The sequence below is a fragment of the Temnothorax americanus genome, unplaced genomic scaffold, assembly GCF_048541705.1.
Source record: "Temnothorax americanus isolate GAGA-0224 unplaced genomic scaffold, ASM4854170v1 Scaffold45, whole genome shotgun sequence".
Lineage (NCBI taxonomy): Eukaryota > Metazoa > Arthropoda > Insecta > Hymenoptera > Formicidae > Temnothorax > Temnothorax americanus.
The window spans coordinates 388,753-411,208 of NW_027509602.1; the positions used below are offsets into that span (position 1 = coordinate 388,753).

Genomic DNA, 22,456 nt, shown 5'->3' on the forward strand with positions numbered 1-22,456 from the left:
AAAATTAAAAAAAACTTCGAATGTTTACTGATTCAAAGTTCCTCTCTCCGGTGGTTGTAATCTAAAAAAGAAGAAAACATGTGTATTCAAAACATTGTAATGTATCTAACATTGTTAAATTACACAATATTACGAATTTTGATATTAAAAAATCTATTCATTATACAAAATAAATAAAATTAATTACATTTTTTCGATAAAAACTTCAATTTACTGATGAATAGTTACACAATCCTCGGCAAGAATGTGCGAGGTCTAGAAAAGTGTGTCTAGAGGCTTGAAGAAAGCGAACTGACTCTGTGGATGCAATTTAGCGTAATCTAACAGAATATCCATTATAACTCGCCTGTTTACTTTGTCCTACAAATAAGCACGCAAGGCGTTATTATTTTATGCAAGACAAATTCAAGAAATATAGACCAAGAACTATAATAATGGCTTACTATGAATACATCGAATTCATCGAGAAAGTAGAAGGGCAGCCGAGTGCAATCCCAGAGAGCCAAGATGAACGCGACGGTCGAGTAAGATCGTTCGTCTCCCGAAAGCGATTTCGTGTCGTTACCCGACTCTTCATCATCCCGTACACTCACATTTAAGTCCAGCAGTTTATTTGTATGATCGATCACCACAGTGCCCTGGTAAAAAAAAACATTTGTGAATAATAATTAATAAAATATGATTTAAAAAAGTATTTTTTGTTGTTACCTTATGTGTTAAAGAAAGCACATCGGTGAAAGCTTTCTGCACACAGACACTATACAAGTCTCTTAGTTGGAGGAACATATTCTGCCGATGCTCCACTCGTTCGATGTGTTTCTACAAAGTATATGAATGTATTGCAAAATATTTCCTCGAGTAAAATAACGAATAGTCCATGAAAATTCTATAGATAATTTACTTACTTCCCAACTTTGTTTCAATTGAGCTAAAAATTCAACGTTTACTCCATACTTTTCTTCCTTTTCTCTCAGTTGTCGCCGTAATTTATCCAAACAGCCAAACTGGTTTTCTATCTCGCGAATCTTATCTCCTAACTCAGTTAGTAAAGTTTTAATTTGGTTCGCCAATCTGTAAAAGACGAGATATTGAAGCAACGTAAGATATACAAATAAAACATAAATAACAATTAAGAGTTTAAACGTGTTTGAAATAAAAAAATGAATAGTTTTGGTTATACATCATGTTACATCATTTTATAATGTTAACCTGGTAGTGTTTATCCTAGGACATTTTTCAGTGGCGTTGGAAACCGCTTTCTTTACCGCTGTCTCTTGTATTTCGAATTCCCCCGTTGCGCACTGTATGGCTTGACGAATTTCCCGTAACTTTCGAGTAGCATGCTGACACTCGTACCGATGCCTTTCCTTCTCCCGTGTCAATTCTCTTATTTGGTCCTGCGCAAAGTATACATAAAATATTATTTATCATTCTTGTGAATATTAATTATTAAAAAAGATAAAGCATTCAACAGACAATATAAACATACTTTAAGAGAATCAATCACTGTGTGTAAATTGTGCCTCAAATCCCCGCATCGCTTAACTTCCGCGTCGAGAGATTCAACGGTCTTCTGAAGCTGCTGCACGTTTTCATCTAAAGCCTTTTCCAAGCCACTTTCCTGCGCTATTTTCTTTTCCAAATTCGCGGCTTCGTTACGCTATAAATAATAAATTAAATAATATGTAGCTATTTTATTCTAGAGAATAATACTTCAAAAGACAATCCTAATTACTCACGAAAACATCAATACAACTGGCATCATGCAAATCAATTTCATCTTTCAGTTCATTAATCAAATTAGTACATTCACTTTGTGTAGACCTTAGCTGGTGGACCGTCTTGGTTACGTTATTCATTTCGGAAGTAGTGCGAATTATTTTTTCAAATATAGAGTTATATGCTGCGTCGACTTCCTGCTTTTTGTTTTCAGTTATTTGAAGATCTTCTTTCAGCGTTCTACATGAGAAATTAATATAAATTATTTGCATTATATTTTCTTTTACATATACAGGATAAAATTGTTGAGTACTACTCTAAAGTGGATTACGTTGTTGCACTTACTGCATCATTTCCATAGAAACTTGAAGATATTTAGCGCGTGTACACTTTCCGCCATAAGTTCTGTAATTTGGATCGGGGTAGAATGTGTCTCCACGTAAAGTAAACGCCCTTTTGCAATTCCTTGGCACTTTCGTCATGTCCGACATTATCACGCAGGCCTCTTCACTTGTTGGTATAAGAAGTATACACTCAATTTCACGTTGATTTATCAAGCAATTAGCTATGACAGGATCTTCTATAACCATTGCATCCAAGAGATTAGAATATTGTGGCGATTGTGTACAGTGGCGTCTAACATCACGCACCTAAAATTATTAAGACTTATATACACATATTGTTGAAACTATTGTTAAAACTAGCATTCTTAATTGACACACTTGCTTGTTAGTCTTACTGGGAAATCTAATGTGTGAATGCTATATTATTTATATATTATTTATATAAATATATTATTCTGTAATTTAAATAAACATAAATATATAAATATGCAATATATATATATATATATTTTTTATTTATATAACATATTATATATATATATATATATATATATATTTATTCTCAATAAATATTTAAATTTCAAAATATTAAAATAATAAAAAAATATTACGTTCTCTTACCTGGTAAAGGAATTTGCTAGATATTATTTGGAGAGGGTTCTCGTTGTAGAAAATTTCCTTTATAATACTGGTCAACAACTTGGCATCCTGACCATTATCCACGCAGAATGAGCTAAGGAAGCGATAACCGAAAAAACTTTCTACTGCCGGTGCCCAAGCTGCATCCTTCAGTTTTATAAAAGCACCTACATAATCTCATAATTTAATACAGTAAAACAGAGAATAATTTCACAGAAGTTCATTCATTCCGAAATAACTTTACATACCAATAGGGCCGCGTGGTTTTTCCTTGAATCGCTTTTCCTTATATTCTTCTTCGATTCTCTTCAATAGGCGTGGTATGTTTGGCCCAAATACACTCAATGCATTATCTGATTGTTGAATTTCATAAAATAAAATTGTATGTTTTTAGATTACGTGAGTTACTGATTACATGAGTACATTATTACTAATTTGTCATTGATGACTTACTTATTTGTCTGTTAAAATTCTCGGCTTCGTTTTTGATAGATTGTAGTTCTTGCATAAGTCGCATCATATCGGTTTCCAAATGCATTAATTGGATTTGCTTAGTGCGTAACGAGGCATCGAGTTCATTCAGTCTTCCCTCCAACTTTGATAGCTGCTCTGTCATTACTTTTCTTTCATTGTGTTCTTCATCGTTGCAGCTAAAAAAAATATATGCAAAATATATTTATATTATAAAATAAAAAAAATTAACCAAAAACATGATGATGGAAGTGTTATAGAAAAGAAATATGCTTCTACCATTTTAACTTTAGAATTTTCTTCTCCAGCAACTTGACATCTTCAAATCGTTTTGCTTCGCTCGATAAAGAATGCCACTCGCGTTGCTTATTAGAGAGCGCCTCATTCGCAGCCAAATGTTCTTGTTTCGCGCTGTTATAAGCTTCACTGCTATCTGTTACTTCCAGTTGTGTTTGCTGAATTTTTTGCTTTATGTCTCTATCAAATCATCAGTAAAAAAAACATGAGATAAGTAAAAACATGATTTGTAGCTTTCACAATATTGTTACGTGTTGTAAATGTTAGAAAAAGTTATTAATTAGTAACGATAACTTTAAGAAGTAAACTCTATTGGTTTGATTTTATTACAAATTAATTCTTACTGAATTTTTGTATCAATTTCTTCGTCCTCTGTTCCAATAGATAATTCCACATTCTGAAGCTCTTCCAAATTATTTTCATACGTCTTTAAGTTCTCTTGTATTTTGCGAAGTTCGTTTTTATCCGTAATCGCCTAAATAATAAAACTATTATTCTAAAAATTTATTTCGCAATTTTTATTTTTTTGAAACTGGAACTTACCGTAGCACCCTGAAGTTCCATTTCAAGATTACTTAATTCTGCTCGTGATTTATCCATTTCCTCTAATCTGTGTATACTTTCCTTCAATTTCTGTATCTCTCCCTTTACTTGCGACAAGGCCTGAAACAACTTTTGATGAAAATGATTGTCTACAATAAAATAAAATAAGTATAGTGTACACACCGCAGAATATGTCCAAAATTTTTTGTGTTCTTCTTCGCATATATAGAGAGCCTCCTTATAATTATTTTCAATAGCATCCAAGAGAGTGGCTTTCATGAATAAATTGTACTTTTCATCAGGCTTAGAGGTAACTAATAATGTTCTCGACACGTCCTGATTCAAAACAGATATTGGATTATCTATCTGTATATTCATCGTCGTTATAATACTGTCCAATTCATCTCGTTTTGTAGAAACAACTTCTCCTGCAAATGACAAATTTCTGTAAGTACAGATGCATAAGTGCGGATCACTTGGATCATTAAAAATAAAATTTATATCCAAGCACCTCTCCAATTTTTAATCTTATACGACGAGGTATTTCCAATGGTACGTATAACTGTAATTGCGTCTCCATAAATGTCAGGCTTGTATGCAGTGTCTCCTTTATTAACTAATGTTATCTCAACAGTAGCAGAGTTCCTGCCCTTCTTTATAAACTCTAAAACATCACAGCCGACAATTATTGAATTGTTTCACAATGCAATATAAAAAAAAAATTATATAGTAATACTTTCGACAGAAGTTCCCCCGCTCGTAACATTTGCTCTCGTATCGAGCCCTACAATCAATGCAGTCAATATAGCGCTTTTGCCACTGCCACTGAGTCCCACAATAAAGTTAACATTCTCATTTAACGTTAATTCTAAGGCATCATGACACATGAAGTTAAGAAGGCGAATCTTTTTCACCTTTCCAGCTCCATAATACTGAAACAAACAACATGATTATGGATGTATTCTGTTTCACGCAGGATGTGCATAATGTATTATTTATCACCTTATTGTTCACCGAATGTTAAACAAGGATAAATAATATATCATGAACACATCGTGCGTAAAACGAAATGCATTTTATAAAATATAGGACCAGTATAAGCCTAGGTTACAAAGTCTAGCCCTTAATAGCCTTACAATAAACCGCTGTTTGTTTTCGAACCACTTCTGAACTAGTGCAATAAGTTAGAATAAAAGAAAATATATTTTGTTTCATTCTAAACTTATTGCCCTAGTTCAGAAATGCAACGAAAACAAACAGGCCTAATAATCCTCCTAAGGATTGAAGTAAAATTTGATATTTCAAAGCTTAACATTTAATCAATTTTACGCAATATCAAATATATTTAAAAAAAATTACAATAATCTCCTAAACAAAATTGATTAATCCATCTACACAAAAATTATAAAATTCAAGGCTAATATGAACCTAGGTTAATACCAAGCCTTTGCAGATTTTCCAATAATCTTCACAAGGATTTGGATCAAATTTGTTTCCAAATAAAATTGATTGACCCATTATACAAAAATTATAAATTGCAAGGCCAGGGTGAATCTAGGTTACACCAAGCCTTCCAATAATCCTCCCAAGGATTTAGGTAAAATTTGATGTTTCAAACAATTAGAATCAAAAGCCATGCGATCCAATTATATGTCTATATATATACATATAATTTTTCCAACGAACTGCGCGCCGATTATTTGTCGACATTTGTAGACATATATGTATACAGAAACTAATATAAGGCTTTCAAAGACCTAAGCTTGGATCGCATGGCTTTTGATTCTAATTGTTTGTATATTGTTTGATGTTTCAAAGTTTAATGTTCAATTGATTGTATGTTTGTTCGACCAGCTGGGACAATTGTTATCAAAATACCTCTCCGTTCTGTACCACTTCCTCGTCATCCTCGGTAACCTTGAAACGTTTTGCCTGGTGTCCGTCGACCATCACCGCCGCTCTTCTCCGGCGTTGAGCCTCCGTGTCGCTTTCCACGCTTTCCATGTTTTTCGCGGTGTTGATCGACAGCTCCATTTAAATGAAGATGACACGCAATCCTGTCGTCGTGACGACGCCGTTGTCAAGAACCGCTGTTCCTGCGTGATTCCACCGTTGACTTCCTCGTGGATCCGCGGTGAGAGGAGCACCAGCACTCTTCAAACGATCCGTCCGCCGAGCACCGAGCATCAGCTCAGCGATCTCCGACGACTCAGACACCGGATATAGAAACAATCACATTCCACAACATCGTTTCGTCCTTGTTTAACATTTGATAAACAACAAGGATGAAATGATTTCACGAGCGTTGCAAGCAATGCAAGCGGGGTCGACAGGAGACACGGTGGAGACACGCGAAGTACGAATCGTAAAATCCGTATTACGGCCACAATAATGAGAAAATCGCACTTCTAGATTTTCTCATTATTTTAGCCGTTATACGAATTTTACGATTCGTAGTTCACAGCTCTCCACCGTGTCTCCTGTCGACCTTTAAAGTGGAACGAATCCAACGTTCTCATCCGCGCTCCAGAAGGTTCCTGTCCGTTCCCGCGCTTCCCGCCAAATCGTTAACGATATGACTGAACGTCGTTCATTCTACAGTACTCAACAAGAACAAATCGTCACGCAACCATCACCGATGCCGGAAACTGCAATCACTTCTTTACTTCCGCCACCGAATCCCGGAACGATCCCGCTCAACCTAAATTAGATCTAGTTCCGCCGAAGCCTTATCGTGTTCCTTTCCTCGCACGATCCCGAATTCGAACGTGAAGTTACTCATTCAGAATCCTATTCTGATTAGATCGGCGTCGTGTCACCGATCACCGTCAGTCCAGGAGATAAAAAGCTCGGCACGACACAGTCGAAATTGGGACCGGTGTCCACGTCGCCGTTCGTGAAGGCTCAGCAACGGCTTGGTCTTCAGCCTGCCTTCAACAATGACATAAGTACGCACGAAATCGTCGGCGTAAAGACGCATCGCTTGGAGGTGGGCGGACTGCGTATGGACATGCGAGGCTTAACGTTAATTGGAGGCAAAACGCGAACTCGAGGAGAGGATAGAAAACGCTCGGCTGGAACCAGCTGGAACTGAACATGGGTCAGACATTGACGGCGCGCAGGAAGCTGTTCGCGTAGCGAGAACCCACTCCTATCATGATACTAACAGCGGCTTTCTTGGACACCGAGTGTCGCGTCTACGAGCAAGATCCGTCTTATCACGGCACCTGGAATTCGCGGAAGGAGATACTCAAGTACAACATGCGGCGGGATAATCTTGTGGCCGGACAGGCAATGCGAAATACGACACAATTACCTTGGTTGCGAACCGTGCGACTTATCGACTTCGGTGAAATTGTCGCTCAACATCGCCGAGAACGCCAATAGCGAGGCCTTCTTCTTCTTCTACTTCTGGAAATTGGCTCTCGAGCATCCGCTCAAAAACGGCCAGGTCGACCCAATTGTCTTTAGAGGCACCGACGAAGCAGACCATTCGCCAGAGATGGCGACATTTCGCTCCGCCGCAGCAGAATTTAGCTCGTCCTACAGGTCAACCGGTAAATCCAAACGCCCAGGGTCATGTTCCAAAACTCACTCTGGGTAACTAAAATCTATAGTTTATGTCACGTACACTATAGCATTTTAGTTAACTAGAGTGAGTTTTGGAACATGACCCAGGACGTCGAGTACAACGTGACGTAGACCGCCCCGAAGGTGAACGCGCCTCTGCCTCCGGATGAACCGCAAGGATTCGTTAAAGATTACGATGTGGCGCAACAGAAACAAGGCAGCAATAACGAGGCAGCTTCTAACGGTGGACCGTTGGAAAATGATTTGCGTGGTCAATTCAAATTTCCGATGGGCTTCGCCACTACTATGTTAACTGCCAATGACCAAAAACAGCGACTCTACCGAGGCAGACGAACGACGGAGCATCCGTTGACCGATCGCAAGAACATCAATGTTCGCTTCATGCACGAGGCACTGGCTGAGCTACAGCGAATGTGTATTGAGAATACAGAGACGTCCGAAGCACTATTGCCTCTTGTGGTGCGAGTAACGGCAATAGTGCGATAACCGCGCAGAATTTGCAACCTGATCGAGCGTTATGTGAACGATCTGCTAGCGAAGAAGTCGACCAGGGACGAGGGCCCGGACTCGGATAACGGCGACGTGTATATCTACACTACCACCAGTATGAATCCAATTTGCGTGGTGCGCAGAGGCTCCATTGACATCGAACGGCACGACGTCGACGAAAACTGCTCATTTGATAAAACTCGGCAAAGTAACTTAATCCCGGCTGGTCCCGATTTGCGCAATGCCGTGCGAACCTTGATTCACTCACCGGTCTGGCGTGGTCCACATCGAACAATGTTTCGTACGTACCTTATTCCTCTTGTCTGTCTCCGGCCACTCTGAATATCCCGTCTGTTTTAGCAACGAAAACCTGAAGAGAAGTCTCTCGCGAATCTTCCAGTTAGTTTATTCGAATATGAAATAATTACGTCGTACTTAGATAAGACTGGAGATACGTGGGAGTCTGGAAAGGAATTGAACTTGAAATTTAAACGAATTGTCGAAATATGCTACAACATAATATATAATTTGATAGAATTTTATTATTAAAAAAGAATATCTGTGTAAATCGCATTTACTACTCCGATACAATAGAAGGCACTTTTAACATTCTAAAGCACTTATTCAGAGCATCGAAACTTAAATAAACCGCGAGCAATCCGAATTATCTAAAGAATACCTATATATCGTGCGTACAAAAACATATATTTTGAACAAAGTCTTCTGTTCACTTTGACATAAAGCACTCAAAATCAATTTGTGTTTTGGCGCTCAGTTTTTAAGCATCTACTTTTCTCTTCCAACAATATAAAACAAAATAAATTATTTTCGCTTATTGCTAGAAAACAGTTTCATACATAACACATATTTCAATGTGCTTAAACTCAATATCACTTTTCTATCTCACAAACGTGAAAACATTATTGAATCAATAAAAATAAAAAATAAAAATAAAACTTTAAATGTTCACTGACTCAAAGTTCTTCTCTCTGGTGCTTGTAACCTAAAAAAGGAAATATTACATGTATTCACAGCATTATGTTTCTAAAATTGTTAAATTTGTTTTACAAGATTACGAATTTTGATATTAAAAAATCTATTCATATATGTTTATATAAAATAAACAACATGCTTAATTTTATTTTTCTTTGATAAAAACTTCTCAACTTACTGATGAATTGTTACGTAATCCTCGGCAAGTATGTGCGACGTGTCTAGAGGCGTGAGGAAAGCAAATTGACTCTGTGGATGCAATTTAGTGTGATCCAAAAGAATATCCATTATAACTCGCCTGTTTACTTTATCCTACAAATAAGCACGCAAGGGGGTTATTTCTTTACTGTTCTCTTAGACAAATTCAAGAAATATAGTCCAAAAACTATAATAACGGCTTACCATAAACACGTCGAATTCATCAAGAATGTAGAAAGGTAGCTGAATGCAATCCCAGAGAGCCAAGATGAACGCGACGGTCGAGTAAGATCGTTCACCTCCCGAAAGCGATCTGGTGTCGTTGCCCGACTTTTTATCATTCCGTGCACTCACATGTAATTCGAGCAGTTTGTTTGTATGATCGATCATCACAGTGCCCTGGTAAAAAGAAAAAGCATTTGTGAATAATAATTAATAAAATATGATTTAAAAAAGTATTTTTTGTTGTTACCTTATATTGTCTTAAAGAAAGCACATCGGTGAAAGCTTTCTGCACACAGACACTATACAAGTCCCTTAGTTGGAGGAACATATTCTGCCGATGCTTCACTCGTTCGATGTGTGTCTATAAAGTATACGAATGTATTGTAAAATGTGTTTCCTCGAGTAAAATAACGAATAGTCCATAAAAATTATATAGATAATTTACTTACTTCGCAACTTTTTTTCAGTTGAGCTGCAAATTCAATGTTTACTCCATACTTTTCTTCCTTTTCTGTCAGTTGTCGCCGTAATTCATCCAAACAGCCAAACTGGTTTTCTATCTCGCGAATCTTATCACGTAACTCAGTTAGTAAAGTTTTGATTTGGTTCGCCGATCTGTAAAAGGAGATATCGAAGAAATGTAAGATATATAAATAAAACCTAAATAAAAATTAAGAATTTAGACGTGTTTGAAATAATAAAAAAGAATAATTTTGGTTATACATCATGTTACATTATTTTATAATGCTAACCTGGTAGTGTTTATCCTGGGACCTTTTTCAGTAGCGTTGGAAACAGCTTTCTTTACCGCTCTCTCTTGTATTTCGAATTCCCCCGTTGCGCACTGTATGGCTTGACGAATTTCTTGTAACTTTCGAGTTGCACGCTGACACTCGTGCCGATGCCTTTCCTTATCCCGTGTCAATTCTCTTATTTGGTCCTGCGCAAAGTATACATAAAATATTATTTATTTTATTCTTATTAATATTAATTATTATCAATAGAGATTAATGCACTCAACTGACAATATAAACATACCTTAAGAGGCTCAATCACTGTGTGTAAATTGTGCCTCAAATCTCTGCATCGCTTAACTTCCGCGTCGAGAGACTCAACGGTCTTCTGAAGCTCCTGCACATTTTCAGTTAAAGCCTTTTCCAAGCTACTTTCCTGCGCTATTTTCTTTCCCAACTCTGCAGCTTCGTTACGCTATAAATAATAAATTAAATAATGTAGCTGTTTTGTTCTAGAAAATAAGAATAATACATCAATCCCGATTACTCACGAAAACATCGACAGAAGTGGCTTCATGCGAATCAATTTTATCTTTCAGGTCATTAATAAGAATAGAACATTCACTTTGTTCAGATCTTAGCTTCTGGGCCGTCTTGGTTACCTTACTCAATTCGGAATTAGTGCGAGTTACTTTGTCACGTATAGCGTCATGTGCTGCATCGGCTTCCTGCTTTTTGTTTTCAGCTATTTGTAGTTCTTCTTTCAGCGTTCTATGTGAGAAGTTAATATGAATTATTTGTATTAAATTTTCTTTTACGAATGAAATTGAGTCGAGTAGAGTTTACTATTCTAAAGTGGATTAAATTGTTGCACTTACTGCATCATTTCCATGACAGAAACTTGAAGGTATTTAGCACGTGTACACTTTCCGCCATAAGTTCTGTAATTTGGATCGGGGTAGAATGTGTCTCCACGTAAAGTAAACGCTCTTTTGCAATTTCTTGGCACTTTCGTCATGTCCGACATTATCACGCAGGCCTCTTCACTTGTTGGTATAAGAAGTATACACTCAATTTCACGTTGATCTATCAAGCAATTAGCTATGACAGGATCTTCTATAACCATAGCATCCAAGAGATTAGAATACTGTGGCGACTGTGTACAGTGGTGTCTAACATCATGCGTCTGAAATTATTTTAAAAAACTTAATTACACATATGGTTGAAACTATTGTTAAAACTAGCATTCTTAATTGTCACACTTGCTTGATAGTCTTACTGGGAAATCTAATGTGTGAATGCTATATTATTCATATATTATTTATATAAATATATTATTCTATAATATAAATAAACAAATATATAAATATACAATTTAAATATATATATATATATATATATATATATATATACACATATATATTTATAACATATTATATAAATGTTATTTTTATATTGTATTTATATTAATTTCTATTTATTCTCAATAAATATTTTAATTTCAAAATATTAAAATAATAAAAAAAGATTACGTTCTCTTACCTGGTAAAAAAATTTGCTAGATATTATTTGGAGAGGGTTCTCTTTGTAGAAAATTTCCTTCATAATACTGGTCAACATCTTGGCATCCTGACTATTATCCACGCAGAATGAGCTAAGGAAGCGATAACCGAAAAAACTTTCTACTGCCGGTGCCCAAGCTGCATCCTTCAGTTTTATAAAAGCACCTACATAATATCATAATTTAATACAGTAAAACAGAGAATAATTTCACAGAAGTTCATTCATTCCGAAATAACTTTACATACCAATAGGGCCGCGTGGTTTTTCCTTGAATCGCTTTTTCTTACATTCCTCTTCGATTCTCTTCAATAAGCGTGGTATGTTTGGCCCAAATACACTCAATGCATTATCCGATTGTTGCTCGACTGCGCTCAAATCCCTTTTGATCTTATCTTGAGTTTCATAAAATAAAATTGTATATTTTTAGATTACGTGAGTTACTGATTACATGAGTACATTATTTATTACTAATTTGTCATTGATGACTTACTTATTTGTCTGTTGAAATTCTCAGCTTCGTTTTTGGCAAATTGTACTTCCTGCAGAAGTCGCATCTTATCAGCCTCCAAATGCATTAATTCCGTTTGCTTAGTACGTAACGAGGCATCGAGTTCATCCAATCTTTCTTCCAACTTTGACAACTGCTCTTTCATATCATTTCTTTTGTTGTGTTCTTCATCGTTGCAGCTGTAATAGATATATGTAAAATATATTAATATTAAAAACTAAAAAAAAAAAAAAAAAACATTGTTATAGAAATATTTTACCTTTCTAATTTTATAATTTCCTTCTTCAGCAACTGAACATCTTCTTCAAATCGTTTTATATTGTTTGATATAGTACGCCACTCACGTTGCTTATTGGAGAGCGCGTCATTCGCAGTCTTAAGTTTTTGTTTCGCGCTGTTATAAGCTTCACAGCTATCTGTTACTTCCTGTTCTGTTTGCAGAATTTTTTGCTTTATCTCTCTATCAAGCAAAAAAATACAAGATAAGTTGATACATGACTTGTAGCTTTCACAATATTGTTACATGTTATAAATGTTAAAAAAAGTTATTACTTAACAACGATCACTTTAGGAAGTAAATTCTAGTTTGATTTTATTTATTTCAAATTAATTCTTACTGGATTTTTGTATTAATTTCTTCGTCCTTTGTTCCAATAGATGATTCCGTATTCTGAAGCTCTTGCAAATTATTTTCATACGTTTTCAAATTCTCTTGTAATTTGCGAAGTTTGTTTTCCTCCGTAATCGCCTAAATGATAAAACTATTATTCTAAAAATTTCTTTGGCAATTTATATATTTTTGAAATTGAAACTTACCATAGCCCACTGAAGTTCCGTTTCGAGATTATTTAATTCTGCTCGTGATTCATCCATTTCCTCTAATCTATGTATACTTTCCTTCAATTTCTGTATCTCTCCCTTTACTTGCGACAAGGCCTGAAACAACTTTTGATGAAAATGACTGTCTACAATAAAATAAAATAAGTATAGTGCACATACCGCAGAATATGTCTTTAATTTATTGTATTCTTCTTCGCATATATAAAGAGCCTCCTTATAATTGTTTTCAATAGCATCCAAGAGAGTGGCTTTCATGAATAAATTGTACTTTTCATCAGGCTTAGAGGTAACTAAAAATGTTCTTGACACGTCCTGATTCAAAACAGATATTGGATTATCTATCTGTATATTCATTGTCGTTATAATACTGTCCAATTCATCCCGTTTTGTAGAAACAACTTCTCCTGCAAATGACAAATTTCTGTAAGTACAGATGCATAAGTGCGGATCACTTGGATCATTAAAAATAAAATTTATATCCAAGTACCTCTCCAATTTTTGATCTTATACGACGAGGTATTTCCAATGGTACGTATAACTGTAATTGCGTCTCCATAAATGTCAGGCTTGTATGCAGTGTCTCCTTTATTAACTAATGTTATCTCAACAGTAGCAGAGTTCCTGCCCTTCTTTATAAACTCTAAAACATTATAGTTGATAATTATTGAATTGTACCACAATACAAAAAAAAAAGAAAAAACAAAACAAAATATAATAATACCTTTAACAGAAGTTCCCCTGCTCGTAACATTCGCTCTCGCACCAAGCCCAACAGTCAATGCAGTCAATATAGCGCTCTTGCCGCTGCCATTGCGTCCCACAATGAAGTTAACATTCTCATTTAACGTTATCTCTAAAGCATCATGACACATGAAGTTAAGAAGGCGAATCTTTTTCACCTTTCCAGCTGTATACTGTAACAAACAACATGATTATGGGTGCATTTTGTTTCACCATGATGTACACAATACATCATTTATCCTTGTTGTTTACCGAATGTTAAACAAGGATAAATAATATATCATGTCCATTATGCGTAAAACGAGATGCACTTTATAAAATACAATGCCAGTATAAACCTAGGTTATAGTCTAGCCCTTAATAGCCTTACAATAAGCCTGTTTGTTTCCGCTGCACTTCTGAACTAGTGCAATAAGTTGGAATAAAAGGAAATATATTTGTTCCATTCTAACTTATCGCACTAGTTCAGAAGTACAGCGAAAACGAACAGGCCTAATAATCCTCCAATGATTAAAGTAAAATTTGATGTTACAAAGTACAAATCTTATCACACACATTCAATTGATTTTATGCTATATCAAATGCTATATTCAAAAAGATTTCAGTAATCCTAAATAAAATTAACCCGTTTACACAAAAATTATAAAATGTAAGGCTAATATGAACCTAAATTAATACCAAGCCTTTGTAGTTTTCTAATAGTTCTCCCAAGAATTTAGGTCAAATTTAACGTTTCAATTGATTTTATGCTATATCAAACACATTCAGAAAGATTACGATAATCCTAAATAAAATTGATTGATCCATTCATAAGTACAAAAATTACAAAATGCAGGGTCAGGGTGAATCTAGGTTATGCCAAGCCCTCGTAGCCTTCCAACAATCCTCCCAAGGATTTAGGTAAATATTGACGTTTCAAAGTTGAATGTTCAATTAATTTTATGCTTGTTCGACTAGCTGGGACAATTGTTATCGATGTGCCAAGGTACCTCTTCGTTCTGCACCACTTCCTCGCCATCCTCGGTGCGCTTGGAACGTTTGGCCTGGTGTTCATCGACCGTCTCCGACGCTCTTCTTCGTCGAGCCCTCGCCGTGTCGATCGTGTCGCTTTCCACGCTTTCCATGCTTTCCATGCCTTCCGCGACGTTGGTCGACAGCTCATTTAAACGAAGAGCGACCGCACGCAATCACGCCGTTTCAAATCCTATCGCCACGACGCCGTTGCCGAGAACCGTTGTCCCCGCGAGATTCCACCGGTTCGACCTCCTCGTGGAACCCGCTGTTGAGAACAGCACTCCTCAAGCGATCCGTTCGCCGAGCACCCGCTCAGCGACACTCCGACGCCGGATAACGAGACGCCAGACGATTGAAAACCATGCACGCGACCGATGCAACGTTCTCATCCACTCCAGAAAGTTCCTGTTCGTTCCCGCCAGACCGTTGGCCGTTGACGATATGACACGATTGACGCGATTGTCCCTTCTTTTTCGAAGCGCGACGTTTTTTGAACGTGCTGCGCTCCTAAACGCATCACGCGGAGGCCCGCGCTCTGATTGGTCGACCCCGCTTTGTGCGTGGCGTCGCGCGTGCGTAATTCGTCGTAAAAAATGACGATATAAGAAAAGAACGATGCAAAAGACGCACAATTGTTTTCTTTTCGTCGGACTATAAAATTGGAATCGGAATTTTAACCTGAGTAACTCCTTGTCAAAATATTCTCGTCAAATAATCTTTAATTATTTTACTCCGATATTTTCAGATTAGACGAGACGAGCGATCTTGTCACTGTTGAATTATATTTGTCATATTTTTGAATCTGTTCCGCTCGCGAGAGAAGAGAAGCGATCAGTAATGAGTTAAGAATAACATATTCATGATCTATTAATTTTTTTGGCGTGCACCTGTTTTCCAGCTACATTTTGACGTTGCAAATCATATCACTTCAAATGGAGGAAATTCAGGGAAATAAAGAATTAACAGCAATTTCTCGGCCAAACTTCGATATAATTCAACTTAAATTGTTTAAATTAAAGCTGCAAAATTTGCAGCTATTATTTGTCGTTCCATATCTATAATATTTTATATTTTATACTTCAATTTCACCAAATTTAAAATACAGAAATTAAATTAATTTACATATATATTTTACACGTGTCACCATTAATCGGATAACTTCTTAAAACTCATGCTTGTTTATACATAATAAGAGAGATCTTATATTTTATCTCTATTCAAAGAAATCTTAAAATCTTCGTCTTGTCAAAGAATTAATGCGGCAGATATATTTTTCATAATTTCAACTCGCTTAACGTTTACACCAGTTCTTTGAAACATCGGATTTGTAATTATAAAAGTCATCTCTTCAGATCGTCAACGAGTGTAGATAAGTATAACAACGAACTGGTGCGCGTTGTAAAACCGGATTTATACGACATTTTACGCGCGTCGGTAGTTAATTCCTGTTATTAAACCGGACTATTGAAAAAGGGACCTCCTATTCGCCCCCTTGGTCGCTCCCGTTGGGGTCGGGGTCGGATCCGTGGTGCGTGTAACGTATAGTAACACCTGTCGCACCACCTGTTTACACCGTGTCATTAAAGCCACGTTCCAGCGTCCCAGTCAAGCGCGAAGAAAGCGATGGGCACGCATGCGCGCCGCTCGCCCAAAAGGATTCACTTCGGCTCGCTCGCTTTCACTCGCTCTCACTTCGCGTTCGTGAACGAACGTCACTTGACATCCCCCGAAGATCTCACGCGCAGTGCCGGATTTATCTTCGTCGCGACCCCGAACTGTAACGAGAATAACGAGATTTCCTCTCTCCCTCGCTCCGCGTTTAGATATATTAATATTTATCCCGATATTTCGTTTTATCTCTAATTTAATAATTTACAAATACGTTTCTAATTTCTAAGATTGCGCCAGATGACTTTTACAAATTAGCGGGTTCAACCTCGCTTGACCGGCTCGTTTCTGGGCGCCGCGCCGTCGCGCCCGCGACTCCACGCGGGTATCCGCCCCTGCGGCGCTGCATCTCCTCCCACCACACGCACGCAGCCCCCACGCGTACTGGTCACGGTCCCTTTAAAATTTGAATCGCTATCGGTTACCGAGAGACTCCGTTGGACTCCGTCCTCCGCATCTGGTCTGGTTGGGCAATCGCGCCCAATTGAGGGCGAATCCGGGATCGCGAGTATCGCGATTACGAGCTACGAGCTACAACGATCGGCGGGCGACCTGTTGATCTCTCCACGAGGATCGTCGTGCGCGTGAGGTGAGTCCTTGGGATAACGCAACACCGCCGATAACGGTGGGAAGGGAGACTGGAGGCCTGGAGGTCTTCTCGTGACTCTGACTGTGATCTCGTTGCAGCGCGGACGAACATCCGGCTGCGAGCGATGTCGGAGACGAGCGGGGACAACGCCAAGTACAAGTGGACGCCCGAGAGCACCGCGCTGCTGGTCTCGGTGTGGTCCGACCGGCAGGTGCAGAAGCAGCTCGAGTACGCTCCCCGGCCGCAGGCGATCTGGGAGAGCGTGGGCCGCTACATGAAGAAGAAGGGCTACAACGTCACCGGTAAACAATGCCGGTCGCGCATGAAGCAGGTCCTGGTGTGCTATCGCGAGGCCAAGCGGGTGGGCACCCGCGCCGGCGTGGAACAGTACTACGAGACCATCGACCGGGTGCTGAAGAGCAAGCGTCTGGATCACGCCAACGTCAATGTCGGCGTGGACACCGTTGGTGAGTACGGAGACTGCTGCTGGTCGTAGGGCAACTCGATCCGAAGCTTTGAAATATTAAAAATATCTAAGGCTACGGTCAACGTGATGCTACAAATGCTTCGAAGCATTCCTCTTCTTTTTTCTTTCAATGAAGAAGGAGAAGAAGAACGATCCAAAGCATTTGTAGCGTCGCGTTGACCGTAGCCTAAAAGACATCGTATAATGCGCAAAGAGAGTATTGTTGATATTATATCTTGACTGTTATTAGATGCAACTGTGAAGTCACCGCCGAAGGACGTAAAGACCAACAAGAATCTGCAGATGAGGCTGAAAGTTCAAGAACCCATGCAGTCTCTTTTACGAACGGAGGCTCTATCTCCCACGTGGACGATGGGATGTAGATGTAAGGCATTATATCCATATTTTTCCCTATCGAGAATCTTGTCTGTCCAATGCCAGGTTTCACGATCTTTTCTTCTTCGCAGACGAGAATGAGTATCCGGATTCACCCGAATCGAACGAGACCATAATAGCCAAGCCGTACAACAGAGTTTTTTCCCCTACGAGAGACGTTGCCGTAAACACTGGCGAGCGTTTTACCCAGATTGGCAATCGAGCGGTACAGATAAATCCGATCGAGAAGCCGATGCGGGAAGAATATCGGCAGAATTTACTAGCCTCTATGCCGTACGCAGATATTCCTTATCAGAACGCGGTGCAGAACGTACAGAATCAAATCATTCAGGAGAATATGCAGCAATACCAGAATAGCCAGCAACAAAATTATACCAGGTGGAATCAGTTGCCGCAGCAGAGCGTGCCGGCGAACAATCGGCTTGGCTTTCAGCAGAACGTGCGCAATTTTAACCAGCGATACTTAACCAGCGATAACGGAACGATGCAGAACAACGTGATGCAGAATCCTAACGTGGAGAATATCGTGCGTCAGCAAAATCAGCTGCACCGAGGTGCGCAGTGCGCGGACAATCGAGCGATGCCGCAGGAGCCGCGTAGGGTCACTTACGCGCAAAACCTGGCGACTATGTATAGGCAGTATCAAGACGCGCCTCGTCTAGCTTGCATGACGAACGTCATGCCGAATGCCGAATCGCTGTCGCCGGACGTATCGCCGGACGTATCGCAGAATTTAAACGATGCTTTTTGCCTGTCGAAGAGCGACGACAAGACGCATAATTTAAACGAGACGTACAACCGACCCGTTAATGCGGACATGCTGGCAGACGCGACTGTTGTGACGAACAACGCGACCTGTAACGACGAGACTCTGCTGCTGGAATTTTTGTTGGATTCGCCCACTCCATCGGAGAACGGAGAATGCAAATCGCGGGACAGCGCCGTGAATACGGATGAAGTGCCGAGCGCACCGTTCAGGAAGAAGAAGGCGCAGAAATTGGAGCAGCTTGTGCTCAGTGCGATTAATTCTCAGAATGAAGTCGTTAATAAGGTAAAATATTGTACGCTTATAATATTCTTTTTTATTTTCATAATACTTCATTATACTTGTAATGTGATTTTTTTATATTACATTGATATATTTTCTTTTTTTTTCTTTTCATCCTCTATCTTTTTTTTATTGCTTATGTAATATATACGTTTCATATTTGTTTATTATTTTACGTTACTATTTTTCAGATCTTGACTGCACAGAATGACATGGTAACGCGATTCCTCGACGTAGACAGAGATCGACAGAACAGGCTCGAGAACAGATTGGATCATTTACTGAACGTCGTTCACTCAACAGTGCTCAACAAGAACGAATCGTCACCACCACCACCACCGATGCCGGAAACTGCGATCACTTCTTTACTTCCGCCACCGAAGCCCGGAATGATCCCACCGAAATTGGATCTAGTTCCGCCGAAGCCTTGTCGCGTTCCTTGCACGATCCCGAATTCGAACGTGCAGTTAGTCAATCAGAATCCTATTCAGACTAGACCCGGCGTAGTGTCACCGATCACCGTCAGTCCAGGAGGTAGGAAACTCGGCACGATATGGTCGAAATTGGGCCCGGTGTCCACGTCGCCGTTCGTAAAGGCTCAGCAACGGCTTGGTCTTCAGCCTGCCTTCAACAATGACATACGCACGAAATCGTCGGCGGAAAGACGCATTGCTATGGAGGTGGGCATACTGCGTATGGACATGCGAGGCTTGATGTACGAGACAGCGAAGCTGTTGGAGGTAGAACGCAAACTCGAGGAGAGGATAGAAAACGCTCGGCTGGAACTGAACATGGGTCAGACATTGACGGCGCGCAGGAAGCTGTTCACGCAGCGAGAACCCACCCCTATCATGATACTAACCGCGGCTTTCTTGGACACCGAGTGTCGCGTCTACGATCAAGATCCGCCTTATCACGGCACCTGGAATTCGCGGAAGGAGATACTCAAATACGTGCGGCGAGATAATCTTCTGGCCGGACAGGGCGAGAGCTACGAGCGTATGCGCCAGTTGAACGCGGCAATACGATACAATTACCCAGGTTGCGAGCCGTGCGACTCATCGACTCCGGCGAAATTGCCGGTCAACATCGCCGAGAACGCCAATAACGAGGCCGAGGCGCCGAAGCAGACCATTCAGCAACTCGCGCGACTCGTGATGAACAGCGCGAGATGGCGACATTCCGCTCCGCCGCAGCAGAATTTAGCTCGTTCTACAGTTCAACCGGTAAATCCAAACGCCCAGGACGTCGAGTACAACGTGACTTACACCGCCCCGAAGGCGAACGCGCCTCTGCCTCCGGGTGAACCGCAAAGATTCGTTAGGGGTTACGATGGGGCGCAACAGAAACAAGGCAGCAATAACGAGGCAGCTTATAACGGTAGACCGTTGGAAAATGATTTGCGTGGTCAATCCAAGTTCCCGATGGGATTCACCACTACTATGTTAAATGCCAATGATAAAAAATACGCGACTCTACCGAGGCAAACGAACGACGGAGGATCTAGAGCGTTGGGATTCGTCGAGAATCCGTCGACCGATCGCAAGAACAATGTTCGCTTTATGGACGAGGCATTGGCCGAGCTACAGCGAATGTGTATCGAGCGTCAGAATACCGAGATGTCTGAAGCACTATTGCCTTTTGTGGTGAGTAACGGCAATAGTGCGATAAGCGCGCAGAATCGCAACCTGATCGAGCGTTATGTGAACGATCTGCTAGCGAAGAAGTCGACCAGGGACAAGGACACGGACTCGGATAACGATGACGAGTATCTCGACACTACCACCAGTATGCCTTGCGTGGTGCGCAGAGGCTCATTGACATCGAACGGCACGGCGTCGACGGAAACTGCTCATTCGGTAAAATTCGGCAAAGCGGCAGCTAATCATTGTAGAATAAGTTAAGCGCAGGGAAAAAGAGAGAAAGACATATACATATATTTTTTATATATTTTTTACTTGCGCGATCAGTCTTCCCGATAATTGCTCAATTGTGTGCGCCAGGTTCCTCATCACTTGTTACTTCATGACACGTATTGTTTTTCGATCAACGTTATATTTTGGTAATCGTAAAACAAGTATAATTGTTTTATGTTACGTAGTTTATCGCAAAGATCAAAAGCTTGAATTAGCGTCGCGATTTAAATGTTTAACCCTGTTTAATCCTTAAATACTAGCGAGTAGAAAGTTATAGATAAATATTAGGAAAATTATGAGTAAATACTACTGTCGTCATTTCTAAGCAGACTTAAAATCCTTAGGAATCAAATATTTCGATAATACACTCAGGCAAATTAATATTTTTCAGTTTCCTTTATAAGGAGGAGAAAAATTACTTGTTGAATCTAATTGATTCAACGCGAGTACTTAAGGATTAATGTAGATCTTATTAATAGTTTATTTCTACATTATACTAATTTAGTATATAAATAATGATACAATTTAGTGATTACGTTATTACCGTATAGATTTTTGAGGAATAACACATTCCGTAGAAATATGTTACGCATACTAATGAGTTGAATCGAGCATACAGTGCAATGGTATCCGTTGAGACTTCGTTTATCGATTGTTTTCATTGTTTAGATCTTATTATACAATGTTTATCACTCTTGTGTTATATAGTTTATGCGCTATGCATATATTATGCATAATTATGAGCAAATTCATCGATCGAGCAATTCTACAAGTATCGCGCAAGATTCAAGAAAGGGAACTTATTACTTATATCTTTAGGTTGATAGAATTCTTATGGGAGCAATCTCGTATTTTTATACCATGACCTGAATTTATATGTACGATTTCATTATTTTGCGATATATACACGTTCATCGCCTTTGTGCCAAACTAGCGATGTGCAAATTGAATTTCATTTATAAACAAGTGCCTTATCATCAATAAAGAATATCATCTATACTTACCATCTTATATTTCTTATACATGTCATATAAGAATTATCATGAAATTGTCATCAAAGAAAAGAAAACAGTAAAAAAATCGTATATCTGTAGCACACGAAATAATTATTCTTTACAGAAAAATGACAATCTTAAATTTCTTTTAAGTTCTGAAGATAAAAATTTGTGCAATAATATAATTTGTTTTATTAAATAAATTTTATTTTTATTAAAATATCAATCACAGATGCGCGCTATTTAGCTTCAATATAGTTATTATTACACTATTAACAGATAGAAACAGACCAACCTACAGAGGCCCACCGCACCACCCCCACCGATTCCGATCGACGTTCCTCTTTTATTTATAATACGTTCTTTTTAAATTTTTATCATTTATTTTATTTCTTTTATAATTTACTTTACAATATATACAATATTATAAAAAAAATTACAATACGTAGATTAGTTGCCGCTAAACAAT

The 22,456-nt window shown here is 38.8% G+C and overlaps 3 protein-coding genes across 4 annotated transcripts; 1 reads left to right on the forward strand and 2 right to left on the reverse strand.

The window, feature by feature from the left end:
• Positions 1–210: 210 nt before the first annotated feature.
• LOC143903295 (structural maintenance of chromosomes protein 6-like) lies at positions 211–6,418 on the reverse strand. Its single transcript, XM_077416786.1, is given in 18 exon segments — positions 211–360; positions 444–638; positions 709–819; positions 906–1,071; positions 1,210–1,397; positions 1,490–1,660; positions 1,740–1,959; positions 2,065–2,369; positions 2,685–2,869; positions 2,951–3,055; positions 3,156–3,352; positions 3,453–3,650; positions 3,815–3,945; positions 4,014–4,133; positions 4,197–4,441; positions 4,525–4,677; positions 4,750–4,945; positions 5,892–6,418. Coding segments are annotated over 18 exon segments (3,192 nt in total). The 5' UTR covers positions 6,048–6,418.
• Positions 6,419–8,615: 2,197 nt separating this feature from the next.
• Smc6 (Structural maintenance of chromosomes 6) lies at positions 8,616–15,365 on the reverse strand. The gene is made up of 19 exons (XM_077416779.1): positions 14,885–15,365; positions 13,876–14,068; positions 13,642–13,794; positions 13,314–13,558; positions 13,131–13,250; positions 12,932–13,062; positions 12,574–12,774; positions 12,297–12,493; positions 12,052–12,198; positions 11,786–11,970; positions 11,122–11,429; positions 10,795–11,014; positions 10,548–10,718; positions 10,262–10,449; positions 9,959–10,124; positions 9,757–9,870; positions 9,489–9,683; positions 9,265–9,398; positions 8,616–9,096 (listed from the first exon to the last, which is right to left on the reverse strand). Exons 1-19 carry the CDS (start codon positions 15,026–15,028, stop codon positions 9,060–9,062), a joined length of 3,249 nt encoding a protein of 1,082 aa, XP_077272905.1. The 5' UTR covers positions 15,029–15,365; the 3' UTR covers positions 8,616–9,059.
• Positions 15,366–16,831: 1,466 nt separating this feature from the next.
• LOC143903273 (uncharacterized) lies at positions 16,832–21,991 on the forward strand. 2 transcript variants are annotated; one of them, XM_077416734.1, is made up of 5 exons: positions 16,832–17,166; positions 17,265–17,633; positions 17,883–18,011; positions 18,100–19,079; positions 19,268–21,991. In XM_077416734.1, the coding sequence occupies exons 2-5, from the start codon at positions 17,291–17,293 to the stop codon at positions 20,978–20,980; spliced, it is 3,165 nt and encodes a 1,054-aa protein (XP_077272860.1). In that variant the 5' UTR covers positions 16,832–17,166; positions 17,265–17,290; the 3' UTR covers positions 20,981–21,991. The 2 variants fall into 2 exon arrangements, with proteins under 2 accessions (XP_077272860.1, XP_077272859.1); XM_077416733.1 differs by having other exon boundaries at positions 16,834–17,166; positions 17,883–18,017.
• The last annotated feature ends 465 nt before the right edge of the window (positions 21,992–22,456 follow it).